Source organism: Oncorhynchus keta, chromosome 22 (genome assembly GCF_023373465.1).
Source record: "Oncorhynchus keta strain PuntledgeMale-10-30-2019 chromosome 22, Oket_V2, whole genome shotgun sequence".
Taxonomy (NCBI): domain Eukaryota; kingdom Metazoa; phylum Chordata; class Actinopteri; order Salmoniformes; family Salmonidae; genus Oncorhynchus; species Oncorhynchus keta.
The window spans coordinates 24,437,606-24,458,319 of NC_068442.1; the positions used below are offsets into that span (position 1 = coordinate 24,437,606).

Sequence of the window (20,714 nt, forward strand, 5' to 3'; positions counted from 1 at the left end):
ATTAATAATAACAATAAATTATAATTATTAATGTTCCACAAAAATACCTACAGAATGTTTTAATATATTTAATTTGAATTAATAATGGATGTTTATCATTAAAATATTGAAATTACTGATATATATTCTCTAATTTCTCCTTTAAAATAAATAATTAAGTGCCCCACTTTGCCAATCAATGTATGTATCTAAATTGACCAGTATTGACTGAAAAAATGTGGTCTCAGAACAATTTGTGTTTGAAGACATCATCCATCCTGTGTTTAATATTTCCTCCCTTTTTCCTTTATATATTGTAGTAGAGTTCCAAAGCTATTTAGAATAGTATCATGTTGGGGACATGACAATGGGATGATTCTGACAATGGGATGATTCTGTAAGGTTTTCCAGAAAGCACATTTTCAATATTCACCCTAAATAATTACATTATTGCAAAGAACTGCATGATATGTCATCAGATTATTGGTTTATTTGTTCAAGATGTCTTTATTCATAAGACCATGTGGCAACATCAACCATTTCCTGAAAATCAAACTGTGAACTTGTATCGACCCTCACCTTTGGCCCAGTGCAGTCAAAAATGTGATTTTCTTGTGTTGCAGATATATATTTACACGCTATGAGGTTGGAATAATACTGTGAAATTGATAATGCCATTTTAGTGTACTAGCTGTTTGCAAAGCCTGCCTGAAATGTCAGCCTTATTTGGTGGGATGGAGTTTTGGCCTGCCTGGTGACATCACAGGTAAAATAGTTCATAGACCAAAAAGAAAGAGAGTTCCAAACCTCTCTGCCCTGTTTTCAGTTTTCCCTCCACACTCAGACCACTCCCAGTCCTATCAAAATTCTTACTTGAGAAATTGCTCTTTGCTATTTTTGTTTATTTTGAACTATTTTAATTGAAAACAATCATAGTAAGGTAATTTATTGTTATTTATTTTACTCTTATTTTAACAGTTAAATTGACTGAGAATATATTCTCATTTACAGCAACTACCTGGGGAATAATTACAGGGGAGAGGAGGGGGTATGAATGAGCCATCTGGAAACTGGGGATGATATGATGGTATGAGGGCCAGATTAGGGATTTAGCCAGGACACCAGATTTCTTTTACAATTCATGCCATGGGATCTTTAGTGACCACAGAGAGTCAGGACCAATTTTGTAGAGGCATAAATAGACAAATGTTTATGATAACATAATTTTGTTTTGTGAATGGCTACTAAATCTTTATTTGTTACATGTTCATGTTTGCCATCCATCCCTGATCCTGAAACTTTTAAATGAAACAGCTTCATAGGCTGCCTATTTTGTATTCATCATTCATTTAGTTATCCACTAGGCTAGATCGCTAACAGATGATCCCGTTGAGATTAAAATTATAATTCCTCCTACAATAATTGATATATGTATTCATCACAATGTAGACCTGTCCCAATACTGCAATCAAACATTAGGAGAGAGTTTAGAGGTTTCGTACTGGTGCAGTTTCAAAGTATTTGTGAAGGCATATTACTTCATGGACTTCATAGCACAAGATCGATTTAAGATAAGACTTTGCTTTTGCCTGGGTGGAAAGATGTCCCTTATCACATATCCTGTGTGGGTGCCGTTTGGCTCAGTTGGTAGAGTATGGCGCTTACAACGCCAGGGTTGACTCATGTGGCCTCGGTAGGGTCTAGGCAACAGATTGGTTATCAAACTTTATTTGGTGTGCATTGTCTTACTGGCTATACCCTTTTCATAGAACTTTGCCATCTACTCATTTAAATTAGTAAATTGTAAATCTGTAAATTGTTTACAGATCTGGGTTGAATGTATAGTTGTAATAACTTTGCTGTTGATAATAGTATGTCGTTTTCCCTGTTGCCCACATCCATCTACCCAGTCATCATCATGCATCCGAGTGGTACAGGCTGGATCTTGGATGGTCTTCTGAAATACAACGTTATTCAATTGAGTTTCTATACTCGGAGGCGCAATAGGGAATACTTCGAAACAGACCAAGCAGACCAGTCCTAGGTTTGAGAAGTCAATGAGAGAAGTGGGAAAAGTAATTCTTAGTTGTTTAATTATCTATAAGTCTAAAGGCACAACCTAGATTCGAAACAATGTCTTAAGTAGTTGAACATGTCCTTACCACAACCACCTGAAAGTGACAAACGGACACGTTTTCCTTTTCGTCAAAAACAACTTTATATATAAGGAGTGCCTTAGATACATGCGCAGTTTGGCGGAGACCATGAGTTAGATTACATGTTTCTGCGCATGAGTTTAAACTAACCAACGTCGCCTACCTGTGTGATCAGGGATATTTACATTTTTTTAAATATTTGTTTTTACCCCGTTTCTCCCCAATTTTGTGGTATCCAATTGATAGTTACAGTATTGTCTCATCACTGCAAATCCCGCACTGACACCTATTGGATAATCAATTTCTGCCTTTCTTCACACTGTACTGTCTTTGGTTATTCTGCTTCCACCCAAAACGGAAGTGATTGTCGTCAAACCAGAGCATTCTACAGCTGTCAGAGTTCATTCAAGAGGTGAGCATCGAGGAGCAGAGTGAAATATGCACAGAGCTATCAAGAGCTATCAAGAAAACACATTTCAAACAGTTGGTAAGTAACGTTACAGGCATTATATCAGACTAACTAGCTAAGTAACTTGCTATTCATTCGCAATGTGGCAAATACAAAAAAAGCACACATAGTACAAGCTCTGGTGTTGTAGGTGATTGATAGCTATGCTAGCTAACTTATATGTCTAACTTATCTTCCCCGTGCACGAAACCATAGAAAGGTTAACAGTTCATTGATTTCCCTTGCGTTATTAATACATATGAAAAAAGTACATTGCATAGTTTTGAAAATCGGATCATATTTGATCTCACAGCCAGCTTCACAGACCTTAGCTAGCTGAACATGTAGCTAACGTTAACTAGCTGTTACTGTAGCTCGTTAGCTAGCTAATGCAACCTCGTAAACAATGAGTTACGAAACGTAAAAAAATGTCAATCTTCAAAGATACAATGACTTTAAAGCCATTGAAGCACAATTTCAACGGAGACCATAATTTAATTTATAGCTACTATTTGCTCCCAATTTGGTACTGTATGGTGCTGTGACGTTGGCTAGACTGCTGTGTGAATGACCTTTACTCTGGTAATTCAAATTGTCTTTGAGACACAGGTTCAGATATATCTGTTCCTGTTTTAGGTTGGTGATAGGATTGATACTCCCGGTCAAAATGTTGTATAAGCCAGTGCATATCTTGGATGTCATGTCAGCTTGTTTACAGAATAGTTTGGCCCAGATCCCCCTTCTGTGTTATGTAGCTCACACTTTCTGCTATAGCTGACCTCCAAAAAATACCCATTAGATGTTGTTTTCGCCCAAAAGGTACACCTGAACAGAATCTGTAGTATCCTGTTTGATTCAACGCCTTGCTGTTTATTGGACTACACAAAATGCTGCTGAATTGTCCATATCGTAATGGTAGCTTTCAAGTTTGATAGGCATGAGAGCAGTTATGTTTACGCTTAAGTTATGCCATTTATTGAAAAATACATTTCCTCTGTAGTCTGGTCTCCCAGAGGTTTCAAAGCACCTTGGTGGTGGCAGAGCACAACAATGACAAGCTGACCCCCATTACGCTGAGTGCTATTACTGCAGCCAAGAAACTAGGAGGAGACGTGTCCTGTTTAGTTGCTGGAACAGACTGTGCAAAGGTATGCTAAATCTTGGGTTTGATCAGATGGTGTCTAAAGAAAGTATTCACACCCCTTGACCTTTTCCACATTTTGTTGCTACAGCCTGAATTAAAAAAGGGTTCAATTTATATTTTGTGTCACTAGCCTACACACAATACCCCATATTGTCAAAGTGGAATTATGTTTGACATTTTTTTTTAAACAAATGAATTAAAAAGTAAAAGCTGAAATGTCTTGAGTCAATAAGTATTCAACCCATTTGTTATGGTAAGCCTAAGTAAGTTCTGGAGTAAAGCTGCTTAACAAGTCACAATAAGTTGCATGAACTCACTCTATGTGCAATAATAGTGGTTAACATGCTTTTTGAGTGACTACCTCATCTCTGTACCCCAACTGTACAATTTATCTGTAATGTCCCTCAGTCGAGCAGTGAATACACCCAGTCACTATAAAGTTACAGGTTTCCTTCCTAACTCATGTGCCGGAGTGGAAGGAAACCGCTCAGGGATTTCACCATGAGGACAATTGTGACTTTAAAACAGTTAGAATGTAATGGCTATGATATGAAAACTGTGGATGGATCAACAACATTGTTGTTACTCCAATACTAACCTAATTGACAGTGGGAAAAGGAAGACTGTACCGAATACAAATATTCCTAAACATGCAGCCTGTTTGCAACAAGGCACTAAAGTAAAACTGCAAAGAAAATAAATGTATGTCCTGAATACAAAGTGTTATGTTTGGGGCAAACACAACGCATCAATGAGTACTAGAGTTCGACTGATTAATCGGAATGGCCGATTTAATTAGAGCCGATTTCAAGTTTTCAGAACAATCGGAAATCTGTATTTTTGGACACCGATTTGGCCCAATTTTGTATTTTTTTTGCACCTTTATTTATCCTTTATTTAACTAGGCAAGTCAGTTAAGAACACATTCTTATTTTCAATGATGGCCTAGGAGCGGTGGGTTAACTGCCACTTTCAGGGGCAGAATGACAGATTTTTTTTACCTTGTCAGCTCGGAGATTCAATCTTGCAACCTTACAGTTAACTAGTCCAACGCTCTAACCACCTGATTACATTGCACTCCATGTGGAGACTGCCTGTTACGCAAATGCAGTAAGAAGCCATGGTAAGTTGCTAGCTAGCATTAAAATTATCGTATAAAAAAACAATCAATCATAATCACTAGTTAACTACACATGGTTGATACTTCTAGTTTATCTAGCGTGTCCTGTCCTGCGTTGCATATAATCGATGCGGTGCGTATTCGCGAAAAAGGACTGTTTTACACCAATGTGTACCTAACCATAAACATCAATGCCTTTCTTAAAATCAATACACATAAGTATATATTTTTAAACCTGCATATTTTGCTAAAAGAAATCCAGGTTAGCAGGCAATATTAACCAGGTGAAATTGTCACTTCTTTTGAGTTCATTGCACGCAGAGTCAGGGTATATGCAACAGCTTGGGCTGCCTAGTTTGCCAGAATTTTACGTACTTATGACATAACATTGAAGGTTGTGCAATGTAACAGGAATATCTAGACTTATGGATGTCACCCGTTAGATAAAATACGGATCTGTTTATTCTTTCAGTGAAATACGGAACGTCTTGTTTTCGAGATGATAGTTTCCGGATTCGACCATGTTAATGACCTACGGCTCCTATTTCTGTGTTATTATGTTATAATTAAGTCTATGATTTGATAGAGCAGTCTGAGTGAGCATTCATTCAAACAACACTTTCGTGCATTTTGCCAGCAGCTCGTCGCTGTGCTTCAAGCATTGTGCTGTTTATGACTTCAAGCCTATCAACTCCCGAGATTAGGCTGGTGTAACCGATGTGAAATGGTTAGCAGGGTGCACGCTAATAGCGTTTCAAACATCACTCGCTCTGAGACTTGGAGTGGTTGTTCCCCTTGCTCTGCAAGGGCCGCGGCTTTTGTGGAGCGATGGGTAACGCTGCTTTGATGGTGGCTGTTGTTGATGTGTTCCTGGTTCGAGCCCAGGTAGGGGTGAGGAGAGGGACAGAAGCTATACTGTTACACTGGCAATAGTAAAGTGCCTATAAGAACATCCAATAGTCAAAGGTATATGAAATAAAATTGTATGGAGAGAGATATTCCTATAATAACTACAACCTAAAACTCCTTACTTGGGAATATTGAAGACTCCTTTTTAAAGGAACCACCAGCTTTCATATGTTCTCATGTTCTGAGAAAGGAACTTAAACGTTAGCTTTTTTACATGGCACATATTGCACTTTTACGTTCTTCTCCAACACTTTGTTTTTGCATTATTTAAACCAAATTGAACATGTTTAATTTTATTTGAGGCTAAATTGATTTGATTGATATATTATATTAAGTTAAAATAAGTGTTCATTCAGTATTGTTGTAATTGCCATTATTACAAATATATATATTTTTAAAATCGGCCGATTAATCGTTAACGGCTTTTTTTGGTCCTCCAATAATCGGTATCGGCGTTGAAAAATCATAATCGGTCGACCTCTGCTGAGTACCACTCTTCATATTTTAAAACATGGTGGTGGCTGCATCATGTTATGGGTATGCTTGTCATCGGCAAGGACTAGGGAGGTTTTTTTAGGCTAAAAATAAATGGAATAGAGCTAAGCACAGGTACAATCCTAGAGGAAAACATGGTTCAGTGTGCTTCCCAACAGACACTGGGAGACAAATCCACCTTTCAGCAGGAAAATAACCTAAAACACAATGCCAAATATACACTGGAGTTGCTTACCAAGACGACATTGAATTTTCCTGAGGCCTAGTTACAGTTTTGACTTAAATCGGCTTGAAGATCTATTCCTCGGGTGTGAATACTTGCACTACATGACCAAAAGTATGTGGTCACCTGCTATTCGGACATCTCATTTCAAAATCATGGTCATTAATATGGAGTTGGTCCCTCCCTTTGCTGTCTCCACTCTTCTGTGAGAACTTTCCACTAGATTTTGTAACATTGCTACGGGGACTTGCTTCCATTCAGTCACCATAGCATTAGTGAGGTCAGACAGATGTTGGGCGAATAGGAGTTCCAATTTTACCCAAAAGTGTTTGATGGAGTTGAGGTCAGGGCTCTGTGCAGGCCAGTGAAGTTCTTTCCCACCGAACCCAAAAAAGCATTTCTGTATGGACCTTGCTTTGTGCACAGGTGCATTGTCATGCTGAAACAGGAAAGGGCCTTCCCCGAAGTGTTGCCACAAAGTTGGAAGCACAGAATCGTCTAGAATGTTATTATATGCTGTAGCGTTAAGATTTCCCTTAACTGGAACTAGGGGGCCTAGCCCGAACAATGAAAAACAGCCCCAGACCATTATTCCTCCTCCACCAAACTTTACAGTTGGCGCTATGCATTCAGGTAATTGGAGTACTTCTGGCATCCACCAAACACAGATTTGTCTGTCGGACTACCAGATGGTGAAGTGTGACTCATCACTTCAGAGAATGCTTTTCCACTGCTCCAGAGTCCAATGGCGGCGAGATTTACACCACTCCAGCCGATGCTTGGCATTGCGCATAGTGATCTTAGGATTGTGTGAGGCTGCTCGGCCATGGAAAACCATTTCATGAAGCTCCCAATGAACATTTCTTGTGCTGACATTGCTACCAGAGGCAGTTTGGAACTCTGTAGGAGGGTTGCAACTGAGAAGAGATGATTTTTACGTGCTTCAGGACTCCCCTGTCCCATTCTGTGAGCTTGTTTGGCTTACCACTATGCAGCTGAGCTGTTGCTCCTAGACGTTTCCACTTTACAATAACAGCACTGACAGTTGACTGGGGCAGTTCTAGCAGGACAGAAATTTGACTAACTGACTTGTTGGAAAGGTGGCATCCTATGACAGTGCTATGTTGAGTCACTGAGCTCTTCGGTAAGGCCGTCCTACTGCCACTGTTTGTTTATGGAGGTTGCATGGCTGTATGCTCTATTTTTATACACCTGTCGGAAAACGGGTGTGGCTGAAAATAGCCAAATCAACTCATTTGAAGGGGTGTACACATATGTAAATGAGATTAGACATTTATTGAAAATGAAATGTAACAAAAAAATCTAAAAACATGTGTCCACTTAGATAAAAAGTGTTCAAGGTTGACCTATTTTGCATAATGAATGTTTTGGCATTCAGGTACAAAAAGTAACTTTCTGAGCACTTCTACAATGGGCAAATATTTATGGGAAACGATAAACAGTCGAGATGTATATATTTTTAAAAGCTTACAAACAGGATTTACCCATTTAAATGTCAATTATAGCTAAAAAACACAACTCAGATTTGTCATTCACATACAGTAAGTTTTATATTTGAGTTTGTCTTGTGCCCGCCATAGGTCGAGACCCAACATGCGCTTAGATACAGGGTAGGTTTCATGTTTTTTTAGATAAATTTAGACCGTTAAAGGTCCACACATCAAACAATGTTGACTTGAATGGGAATATCTGTTGATTTTATATTATACTGTCAATCCTCCATCAGAAACCTATTGCAATTATATAAATAATAGAATAGACATGACCATTTATGCTGACATTCGACAGTGTTTGGACCATCGGCCATCTTTATGGGAGTAATTCAAAATTAACATTTCAATAAAAATGTCAATGGTGTACCAGCTAAATTGCAGTGGTCTGAAGGGATGTCCATTCTATGAATTACATTTCTATGATTGAAATGACACACCCTGTATTCAAGAATGTCTCAACCGATGGCGGGCACAACACAAACTTCAGATGTAAAGTAGGGTCTAAACTACAACGTGAATTTGACGTTTGATGTATAATTACTTGAGGTTTGTTTTCAAGAAATTATAAAGCAGTTTGACAACCTTGTTTTGTAACCTTTTAAATGATATCAAACTCCACTCTTTCTTCCATGAGAAATCATGTATAGAAAGTTTTGTTTAAATTAAAATGGAGGCTGTCAAAAAGTGCTTGAAGTCAAATGGATTTACCCGATATCCAGACCTAGACGCTTAGTGGTTTTCTTCAAGGGATTGATTTGCTGTATATTTATCATCTCTTCAGGAAGTCAGCAAAGTCCTAGGTGTGAAGACAGTTCTGATTGCTCAAAATGATGCTTACAAAGGCTCTCTGCCAGGTATGTATATCCAGAGTGTGAAGCAGATACAGGCAATAGATTCACTGATGCTGTAAATGAGTTGGAAGTTTTACTTCAGCATCTTAATTAAAAATCTGAGTAATAAAAAATAAAACATCTATTTGCGTGCAGTGTTAACAGCAACTTGCATGTCTTTCCACAGAGGAATTGACTCCACTTATACTGGCAACCTAGAAGCAGTTCAACTTCACCCATATTTGTGCTGGAGCTTCTGCATTTGGGAAAGTAAGGCTATAAGACCCTTTATATACAGTTGAAGTTGGAAGTTTACATTACACTGAGGTTGGAGTCATTAAAACTTGTTTTTCAACAACTCCACACATTTCTTGTTAACAAACTATAGTTTTGGCAAGTCGGTTAGGACATCTACTTTGTGCATGACACAAGTAATTTTTTCAACAATTGTTTGCAGAGATTATTTCACTTACAATTCACTATATCACAATTCCAGTGGGTCAGAAGTTTACATACACTGAGTTGACTGTGCCGTTAAACAATTTGGAAAATTCCAGAAAATGATGTCATGGCGTTAGAAGCTTCTGATAGGCTAGTTGACATCGTTTAAGTCAATTGGAGGTGTACCTGTGGATGTATCTCAAGGCCTACCTTCAAACTCAGTGCCTCTTTGCTTGACATCATGGGAAAATCAAAAGAAATCAGCCAAGACCTCAGAAAATAAATTCTAGACCTCCACAAGTCTGGTTCATCCTTGGGAGCAATTTCCAAATGCCTGAAGGTACCACGTTCATCTGTACAAACAATAGTACGCAAGTATAAACACCATGGGACCACGCAGCTGTCATACTGCTCAGGAAGGAGACACGTTCTGTCTCCTAGAGATGAGCATACTTTGGTGCGAAAACTGCAAATCAATCCCAGAAACTCAGCAATGGACCTTGTAAATATGCTGGAGGAACCTGGCACAAAAGTATCTATATCCACAGTAAAACGAGGCCTATATCGACATAACCTGAAAGGCCGCTCAGCAGGGAAGAAGCCACTGCTCCACAACCTCAATGAAAAAGCCAGACCACAGTTTGCAACTGCACATGGGGACAAAGATCATACTTTTTGGAGAAATGGCCTCTGGTCTGATGAAACAACAAAAATAGAACTGTTTGACCATAATGACCATCGTTATGTTTGGAGGATAAAGGGGGAGCTTGCAAGCCAAAGAACACCATCCTAACCTTGAAGCACGCAGGTGGCAGCATGATGTTGTGGGGGGTGCTTTGCTGCAGGAGGGGCTGATTCACTTCACAAAATAGATGGCATCATGAGGTGGGGAAATTTATGTGGATATATTGAAGCAACATCTCAAGACATCAGTTAGGAAGTTAAAGCTTGGTCACATGGGTCTTCCAAATGGACAATGACCCCAAGCATACTTCCAAAGTTGTGGCAAAATGGCTTAAGGTCAACAAAGTCAAGGTATTGGAGTGGCCATCACAAAGCCCTGACCTCAATCTTAAAGAACATTTGTGAGCAGAACTGAAAAAGCATGTGCGAGCAAGGAGGCCTACAAACATGACTCAGTTACACCAGCTTTGTCAGGAGGAATGGGCCAAAAAATTCATCCAACATATTGTGGGAATCTTATGGAAGGCTACCCAAAACGTTTGACCCGAGTTAAACAATTTAAAGGCAATGATACCAAATACTAATTGAGTGTGTGTAAACGTCTGACCCACTGGGAATGTGATGAAGGAAATAAACACGGAAGTTAATCATTCTCTCTACTATTATTCTGACATTTTCACATTCTTAAAATAGTGGTGATCCTAACTGCCCTAAGACAGGGAATTTTTACAATGATTTAATGTCAGGAATTTTGAAAAACTGAGTTGAAATGTATTTGGCTAAGGTGTATGTAAACTTCCGACTTCAACTGTACGTACCTTCAGGTCATTTGTCACTTCTTAGGAAAGCGATCTGCCTGCAGATGATTTCATTTATTTCGTAGGATGGATTTGGTTTCATAAGCCTAGTGTAAAAACATATAGCTGTTATGAGTATGCTGTATTTTTTTTATTCATGCCATGGTTTCTGAAACATATTTGTAGAGCATCTTTGGCTGATCGTTACAGATTGCCTTATATCCCTGCTTATTTATCAACCTGTCTTTTCTAGAATCTCCCCCCCAGAGTGTCTGCCAAGTTGGATGTTGCTCCTATTTCAGACATTATTGAGATCAAATCCCCTGACACCTTTGTCAGAACCATCCATCTATGCCGGTAACTAGCTTTTTGTGAATGTGTTATGAGAAGATACATTTGAACTAAAGCATATAGCTATTGTTTTTTCCCCAAACCAACCAACAGTGCCTTGCAAAAGTATTCATCCCCCTTGGCATTTTTCCTATTTCTTTGCATTAAAACCTGTAATTTAAATGTATTTTTATTTGGATTTCATGAAATGGATATACACAAAGTAGTCCAAATTGGTGAAGTGACATTAAAAAAATAACTTGTTTCAAAAAATTATATCAAATGGAAAGTGGTGTGTGCATATGTATTCACCCCCTTTGCTACGAAGCACCTAAATAAGATCTAGTGCAACCAATTACCTTCAGATGTCACATAATTAGATTGCACACAGGTGGACTTTTTAAGTGTCACATGATCTCAGAATATTTACACCTGTACTGAAAGGCCCCAGAGTCTGCAACACCACTGAGCAAGGGGCACCACCAAGCAAGCGGCACCATGAAAACCAAGGAGTTCTCCAAACAGGTCAGAGACAACAAAAAAAGTTGTGGGTTGGGTTCTAAAAAAAATATCTGAAACGTTGAACATCCCATGGAGCACCATTTAAGAATATGGCACCTCAACAAAAAAGAAAGAATATGGCAGCTCAACAAACCTGCCAAGAGAGGGCTGCCCACCAAAACGTAATGCCCACCTTGCCTGGTCTGTAACTAGAGAGGTAACAAAGAGACCAAAGATATCCATGAAGGAGCTGCAAAGCTCCACAGAGAGATTGGAGTTTCTGTACTTAGGACCACTTTAAGCCATACACTCCACAGAGCTGGGCTTTACGGAAGAGTGGCCAGAAACAAGCTATTGCTTAAGAAAATAATAAGCGAACACGTTTGGTGTTTGCCAAAAGGCTTGTGGGAGACTCCCCAAACATATGGAAGAAGGTACTCTGGTCAGATGAGACTAAAATTGAGCTTTTTGGCCATCAAGGAAAACACAATGTCTGGTACAAACCCAACACTTCTCATCACCCCGAGAAAACCATCCCCACAGTTAAGCATGGTGGTGGCAGCATGCTGTGGGATTTTTTTCTCATCTGCAGGGACTGGGAAACCTGTCAGAATAGTTATGCACGATCAAGTTTTCAGTTTTTTGGTGTTTTTTTTTCTTGTTTCACAAGAAAAAATATTTTATCTTCAAAGTGGCATGTTATGTAAATCAAATGATATAAACCCCCCCAAAAATCAATTTTATTTCCAAGTTGTAAGGCAACTAAATAGGAAAAATGCCAAGGGGGGTGAATACTTTCGCAAGCCACTGTATACTACTAAGATATCCTTCAGAATTCTTGAGCACATTATAATTCACCAATGCATTTTAGAGTGCTTGAGACATTTTTTGATACTCAAAATGGATTTTGTTTGATATTATCTTTGGAAGTCAATTGAATTTGTTACTGCATTTGGGACTGCTCTTGTGAATTTGAAAAGTAACTCATGTACTGTACCATTGGGAACTGGTTTGCTTTTAGATATAGCGCCAATTCAGTCTTTTGGCAATACCAGCAATGACTAGATCCCAAAAGCCTAATTTCTCAATTGCACTTACGTGCTTTGAATGAATCAAAATGACATTATCCACTTAAACCGTTGCTGTTTAATTGTCATGTCCAAATAGGTCATATTGAAAACTCATGGTGAACCTTGAGCCCAGAAGATGTTTCCCAAATTAGATTCTGTGAAATTAATTCTCCACGTTTATTTCTCATTTGTCATCAGAGTTGTATGAGGTTTAGAGTTAGATAACAAAACGTTACTGTTTGTCTCATTCCCAGGAAATGCTCTCAGCACTGCCAAGTGTAATGACCATGTCAAGGTTTTCACTGTCAGAGGGACATCCTTTGAGCCCACTGAGGTGGATGGAGGCAGTGCTACATCAGAGGAAGGTAGCTATAGTACTAACCATGCACTGATACACACATGAAAAGCATACATACAAAAGCCATTGTTCTTCTTTATCATTCTAAAATAATTATTTAATTTCCTGACTGGATAACTTATTTTGTCAGGATATAGTTAGTTTTATTTAATATGATCCCCATGAGTTGTTTATTTCAGTTGCTGCGTCTGCTTCCGCTGGGATGTCTGAGTGGCCGGAAGCAACCTTGACCAAGAGTGACTTTCCAGAGCTGACCAGTGCTAAGGTTGTGGTGTCCGGAGGTAGAAGTCACCTTCAGCTCATCATACTATTTGCCTTACAGATCAATTTATTTGTCATGTTCATGTAAACGTTTAAATAAATCATCGTCCTTTTAGGAAGGGGTCTGAAGAATGGAGAGAACTTCAAGCTGCTCTATGACCTTGCTGACAAAATTAATGCTGCAGGTAAGTGGGTAATTTAGAATGAGTCTTTCAATGACAACAAATGTTACTTTCTATATTTGAATAACTGATCAATTATTGGTGAAAAAAAATTGGACTGCATTTTTTTGTCCATTAGGTTTGAATTGATTTCCCCCACAGTTGGTGCTTCCGGAGCTGCTGTGGATGCTGGATATGTCCCCAATGACATGCAGGTTGGACAGACTGGCAAGATCGTGGCCCCCGTAAGTGACAAACTCTGGATCATTTTACACTCATCCTATTCTTTGATAGGCAATGTTGTGCTCACAATGGTGTCATCTGTAATAATATTGCACACATTTTCAAGATACCGGTAAACTTTTTGTGGGTCTACACTTACAATTTTTTTCAGAAAAATGTGAATATATGTTTTCTGAGGAGTTACCCACCCACTATCAATTATTGAGCAAGTTGCCCGCAGCTTGACAAAGACCTGTTAGACAATTCCTGGAATTCAGTGTTCTAAAGATGTGAATTTAACCTAAAAGGGCAAAGGGATCCATCATCCGGTTCAACTGGGATATCCTAACTGTGATTATCCACACATTAGATCCCATGAAATGTAGTTAATGGCACATATAGGCTCCTAAATGATTTCGCTGATCCATTAAAGAGCAGTGCACAGTGCAGTGGGTGTCTGCGCAGATCCCCAGATCAGGTCATTCTTCCCAAATTGTATTTTGCTAATGTTTTGACAAGATTGTCATGTAGGCTTAATGTATTAAATACAATTTGAATTGCAGTATTTTATTTTTATCCTGTTCATATTTGTCAGTCAGTTGTTCATTGTCTTCATACACACCACTTAAAGGATTCATATAAATATTAGAAGGTAATTTGTTATCGCTATCTTCAGGCATTGTTAGGACAGAACCATGCGTGTCTTATCAGTGTTACGGTCTGGTTTGTCTGACACCTTTTTTTATTTCAGGTCTACAATTTTGTTTCTGGTGTCCTTTGACAGCTCTTTGGTCTTGGCCATAGTGGAGTTTGGAGTGTGACTGTTTGAGGTTGTAGACAGGTGTCTTTTATATCGATAACAAGTTCAAACAGGTGCCATTAATATAGGTAACGAGTGGAGGACAGAGGAGCCTCTTAAAGAGGAAGTTACAGGTCTGTGAGAGCCAGAAATATTGCTTGTTTGTAGGTGACCAAATACTTATTTTCCACCATAATTTGCAAATAAATTCATTAAAAATCCTACAATCTGATTTTCCAGATTTGTTCCCCTCATTTTGTCTGTCATAGTTGAAGTGTGTACCTATGATGAAAATTACAGGCCTCATCTTTTTAAGTGGGAGAACTTGCACAATTGGTGGCTGACTAAATACTTTTCTTCCCCACTGTATATGTATGTATGTATATAGATATATATATTATATTTTTTTAATTGGTTAACAATAGCATCACCACACTTGAATGATTAGCTAGTGATGCAGTCGTGCTGCATGTAGGGAGTTGTTTTGACACCTGAGGGAAAGCTAGCAACACAACAGCAGGTGTGTCTGCCTGGTCTTCTTATTGAAAACCGCAAAGCTGCTAAAAGAGGTCAAAGAGAAGAACTCTGAGAAGACTCTTCAAATAGGCTAGACATGCATGTACTCTGATATTTCCATACAGTGATATTTAAGAATTAAAGCTGTCGTTTTCCCTCTGCTACAGTAGGACCGTGCTCTTGCTGGACAGTACCTCTCATTGTGAAATATTGGTCCTCACTTTTAGTCGTTAGTACACTTGTGTTCATAAATTCATGCTCTGCTCCTCCGAGACTACTCCAATAACATTAAATAGCACTGAAATATTAATATGGCAGTGCATTACGCTGAAAGCCTCTGTTTTTCCCCAGAGGTGGAGGGTCATACACCTTGCTTCACCAACCCCAGCATTCTCTCTGAGATAACATGGTCAGGGTCAGCACTAGAACAGCTCCATCCTCTAATATGGAAACCCAGGGCTGCGTTGTGTACGGAAAAACACAATGCAACGTTCAATTAAACAAACGGTGTTGTTCTGAAAGACTAATTGAAAAACTGGTTGTGTTGTGGGTTAAAGGCACCGCTGCCCTTTTAAATACGTTAAATACGTACTCATTGCTTCAAGCCTCACCGACCAAACTTACCTCAGTCTGTTCAAGAAGATTTTGGAGAAACGTGTTCAGTACCAGCCGTTACACAACGGAGCAAATGTTCAATCGAATTGAACTCACCCCAGGACTGCCCTGCAATCAGCTGCATCAGACTTAGGGTGCCAATGAGGGCCTCTGGTATCATGGTCAGCTCTTGATGACTTTTTCTGGAGATGGATTGAAAATACATTTCCTCCTGTAAGTATGGTCTTACCTGTGTTCAGCAGTCTGAAACAACTGACACTACATAGATGTGTATGTGCACCAAGCTCTTGTGTTATTATATTGATAAAGCTTCTTTGTCCTTGTTGTCTCTGCAGGTGTTGTACATCGCTGTTGGCATCTCTGGAGCTATTCAACATCTGTCTGGGATGAAGGTCAGCAAGTTACCATTCTTGCTTGATTTTTTTCCCCTCCAGAATCTTCTGTTAGGTATACACAAGTATAAGAAAAAAGAGAATGTTGCGATATTTTGAACTATGTTTTATTCTGCAGACTATTGTTGCCATTAACAAGGACCCAGAGGCTCCCATCTTCCAGGTGGTTGACTAGGGTCTGGTGGCTAATCTCTTTAAGGTGAGATAGCATGCTGATTAATGAACACCCTTGCCATGACTGAAACAAACACAACACTGCACCAGCCTCCTGCACAGCGCTGAATACCTGATCAGCAAGAGAGGCATTTCAATAACCAAGACATGACAAAAGTGACAGTCAGAAAATTCTATTCAGCGTTTCCCTAATACATTTTGCAAGACACATTAATATCCCTCCTAATGGAAATGTGCATCTGTTGAATTATTGAGGTGCTGAATTAATCGGGTGAATTGTGGCCAGAGCCTGCTGCTCGGTTAAGATGCAATGACGGCTCTCCTTCAAACCATAAAAAGAAATCGATAGTTAACTTAAGTGGCTGGGTGGTTCTCAGGTTTTATTTTCTCTTTCCTAGTGTCAGTCAGTACTTTACATGCTTAGCTGCCCTCTACTGTCTGGCTGGCACATATGGCCAGTGTGCCAGAGGGGTGACAAACTCTTGGACAAGAGGGCCTTTGCTTTCGGTGAAAGAGAAGGAGCTTTTATTTTTTCTTGTGTATGTGTCCTGTTGTTCATCTTTTATTTACTGTGGGGGTGTGAGAGGCCCAGGTGTTCTGGGTAAACTCTGTAAAAGTGACTGGTAATAGCTCGTGGCAGCAGAGTTGTGACCTGCTGGTTATCATCTTACATGTGATCACTCCTCGGATAACCGATTAAAATATATGGGCTTTCTCCTCTTCCTTCAATTGAAAACTGATCCCCGGGACACACTCTACTCGGGTGCTACTGATATGGTTTGTCAGGTACCCTCGCTCATGCCCCTCATGCCCAGTTACTCTCAGATTTTAATTGGTTTATCAATTAATTGATGTCACCCCAAAACCATGAGACTAAACACTGACAGTTATAGCAAAGCTCAACCCTCTATTTCCATGTCGCAAGCATACACCATGTTCATTGGGTCAACCTGGCTAGATTTGCCTGGTTAGGGAGGTGTAACCATCTTAAACTCTGTTTTTCTCTCACTAGGCTGTGCCTGAGATGACTGCAGCATTGAACAAGTAAGCCAGCGTTCAGCTAAGCAGCCATCCCACCACTCTTACCTGGGTACTAAGACTGTAACCACGGATACAACTCTCCTACAACCTCTGCCTTAAATGGTTTCTGGAGCTACTATTATCATCATTATCACCGTTGCTACTGTTATCATCATTGTACCTAAATGGCAACAGAATAACACTCTCAGTTTACAAACTGTCTTTTTATTGTACGTAGGTAGGAAAATGCCACAAATAATGTTCTGCTTACCTGGCGTAGGTGATATTTTATCCCTATTAATGCATATTTTGCATTTAACGTACATCACAAAGGTCATCTTCGGGAAGTCTAAACCTGCCTCTTCACTTTTTTTATACCAAAAGCTCTTGGTATAATGATCAAACTGACTGTAAATGACTGTTCTTTTACCATGTTTGCCTTTGAATTGCTTTTACTCTGCAATTAATTCCCTTCATGATCAACTTACAAAAGTCCTGTTGACATTAAAGTGCACAGGGTTAGTTTGTCATATCGATGGTTTATCCTATAATACGTTTTCTTCTGATAACACTTTGCACAACATCAATTACAAAACCCTCCAGATTTGGTAGCTGAAATGTTCCTCAAGGCTTATGATTTCACTGAGCTGTCATAATTTGAATACAAACATTAGCATTGATAATGTTTATTTTATTTTACCTTTATTTAGCTAGGCAAGTCAGTTAAGAACAAATTCTTATTTTCAATGACGGCCTAGGAACACTGGGTTAACTGCCTGTTCAGGGGCAGAACGGCAGATTTGTACCTTGTCAGCTCGGGGGTTTGAACTTGCAACCTTCACTTACAAGACCAACACTCTAACCACTAGGCTACCCTGCCGCCCCATGTATGTAGAAAGACTAAGGTAAGAAATAAATAAACTAGGAACACAACTCAACACATTTGAACAGATTAAATGTACACAGCAGCAGTCTGAACAGAGAGGACTGTACTTAATGTTGGGGTCTGGAGACATCAGGCTGACTTTTGAACTATGTTTGTTAAATGTCTAAGAGTGATCAGTCTAGCGTCTCCAGTCCCTAATCAAGTATTTTAGACAAACCACCCAGTTCCACACCCACCCAGCCCCATCCCTAAATGATATCTAATGTACAGTGCTTTCAAAAAGTATTCATACCACTTGACTTATTCCACATTGTGTTACATCCTGAATTTAAAATGGATTAAATATACTTTTTTTTCTCTCACCCATCTACACACATGGCCAGAAACAACGAACTTCTGAAACTCGTCAGAACAAGAATAGACTGAGTTTCAGAAGAATGGTCATTGTTTATGGCCTTATGGAGCCTGTAATCGAACCCACAAATGCTGATGCTCCAGATACTCAACTAGTCTAAAGAAGGCCAGTTTTTCTGTCAAGTTGGTTGTTGATCATTGCTAGACATCCATTTCCAAGTCTTGCCATAGATCTTCAAGCCGATTTAAGTCAAAACTGTAACTAGGCCGCTCAGGAACATTCAATGTTGTCTTGGTAAGCAACTCCAGTGTATATTTGGCTTTGTTTTAGGTTGTTGTCCTGCTGAAAAGTGAATTTGTCTCCCAATGTCTGATTGGAAAGCAGACTGAACCAGGTTTTCGTCTAGGATTTTGCCTGTGCTTAGCTCTTTTCTGTTCATATTGATCCTAAACTCCCTCATCCTTGCCGATGACAGCATACTCATAACATGATGCAGCCACCACCATGCTTGAAAATATGAATGATGGTACACGACGACGACGATGATGATATATTTGGCCCAAACATAATGCTTTGAGTTCAGGACATGAAGTTAATTTCTTTGCCACATTTTTTGCAGTTTTACTTTAGTGCCTTAACAGAATGCTTGTTTTAGAGTATTCTGTACATGCTTTCTTTTAACTGTCATTTAGATTAGTATTGTGGAGTAACTACAATGTTGTTAATTCATCCTCAGTTTTCTATCACAGCCATTAAACTCTAACTGTTTTAAAGTCACTATTGGCATCATTTATAGGGATATTCAATGTCTGTTTTATTTTTTTATTTTTTTAACCCATCTACCAATAAGTGCCTTCTGTGCGAGGCATTGAAAAACCTCCCTGGTCTTTTTTGTGGTTGAATCCATTTGAAATTTACTGCACGACTGCGGGACCTTACAATTATCTGTATCTGGGGTACAGAGATGAGGTAGTCATTCAATAATCATGTTAAACACCTATAATTGCACACTGAGTCCATGCAACTTATTAAGCAAATGTTTACTCCTGAATTTATTTAAGCTTGCCATAACAAAGGGGTTGAAAACTTATTGACTCAAGAAATGTTAGCTTTTCATTTGTCATTCATTTGTAAAAATTTCTAAAAACAGAATTCCACTCTGACATTATGGGGTATTGTGTGTAGGCCAATGACGCAACAAAATGTGAAAAAAGTCAAGGGGTGTAAATACTTTCCGAAGGCACTGTAAAAGCATCAGAGCCAGTCCCATTTCTGCAGAGCCCTGCTGTCTCCTAGCTGGAGCCAATGCTCCATTGCTGGTTTCTTTTGGTGACTTGTTCATATACTCATTTATTGTGTCAATTCCTGATTATGTTCATTGCGTGTTCACTAAACTGCCTTATTGTACTCCATGGAAGATGTGCGCTGCTGGCGGAGCCGCCATTCACAGTTCCAGGGTGCTTTTGGCGATGAGGAGGATGGCTGTATGCCAGTTAAGGAGGCCTCTGAGTGCATGTCTTTAGTGTTATTGAGTTTCAGGATGGTCTTTGAGGAGTGAGTCAGCGCTGTCTAAGAGTTACAGTACCCCTGTAGCCCTTTCCTATGTCTCAGGCAGACGGTTGACGGGGGCATCTGCCTGAGACAGCCTGTACTTCTCCTCCATGAAGGGCTCACTGGCCTGCAGGTGGATGAGGGGCTTAGTGTGGAAGCCTCCCCGGCTCTCCTGGTTCCTCTTGTTGTAGATGTTGAGCCTGTGCTCCAGCTCAGGGCTGGTCTTGGTGGAGCCAGCAGGGCTGGGCAGTTTGAGGTTGACAGGGTCCAGGCCCTTCTGGCCCAGACAGGAGTCCTCAGACAGCGAGGAGAGCAACTCCTGCACCACGGCGCTGGGGTGTCCTCTGGCGCCAGGCTGTGTGCCCAGGGCCAGGGGGCTACAGTAGGGTGGGGGGTAACAGCGCTGGCCGCTGTAGGAGTCTGTGGAGGTGGAAGCCTCACGGACGGTGGAGCTGCAGTCGGTGGTGGAGCCAAGGGTGTGGCTGCTGATGCTGTGCTGGCGGGCACTGAAGCTGGAGTGGGACATGGTGGCGTTGGAGGCCTCGCTCACAGAGCCGCCTGTCGGCTGCAGGCCGGACGCTGCGTCTGCACTCACCAGAGACGAGGGCTGCTGGCTGGGATTGTTGGGAAGATGGATGTCTATGGCTGTGGTGATGACACGAGCTGGATCTGGGATTCCAATATCTACAAGAAAACATTTTGGACTCATCACAATACTGCTGACTGACTGAAATAAAGGACAGAAACAAATGTGTCAAAGTGG

General features: G+C 39.9%; 1 protein-coding gene and 1 pseudogene across 1 annotated transcript in view; one reads left to right on the plus strand and one right to left on the minus strand.

Annotated features, from left to right (window-relative positions):
- The first annotated feature begins 1,633 nt into the window (after positions 1-1,633).
- LOC118400847 (electron transfer flavoprotein subunit alpha, mitochondrial-like) lies at positions 1,634-19,537 on the plus strand (annotated as a pseudogene).
- A 463-nt stretch (positions 19,538-20,000) lies between these two features.
- LOC118401221 (transmembrane protein 266-like) overlaps positions 20,001-20,714 on the minus strand; it is a 68,492-nt gene continuing 67,778 nt past the window's right edge. The window contains exon 11 of the mRNA XM_035798545.2: positions 20,001-20,635. Coding sequence (XP_035654438.1) covers positions 20,001-20,635 — 635 coding nt within the window. The remainder of the gene's footprint in view (positions 20,636-20,714) is intronic.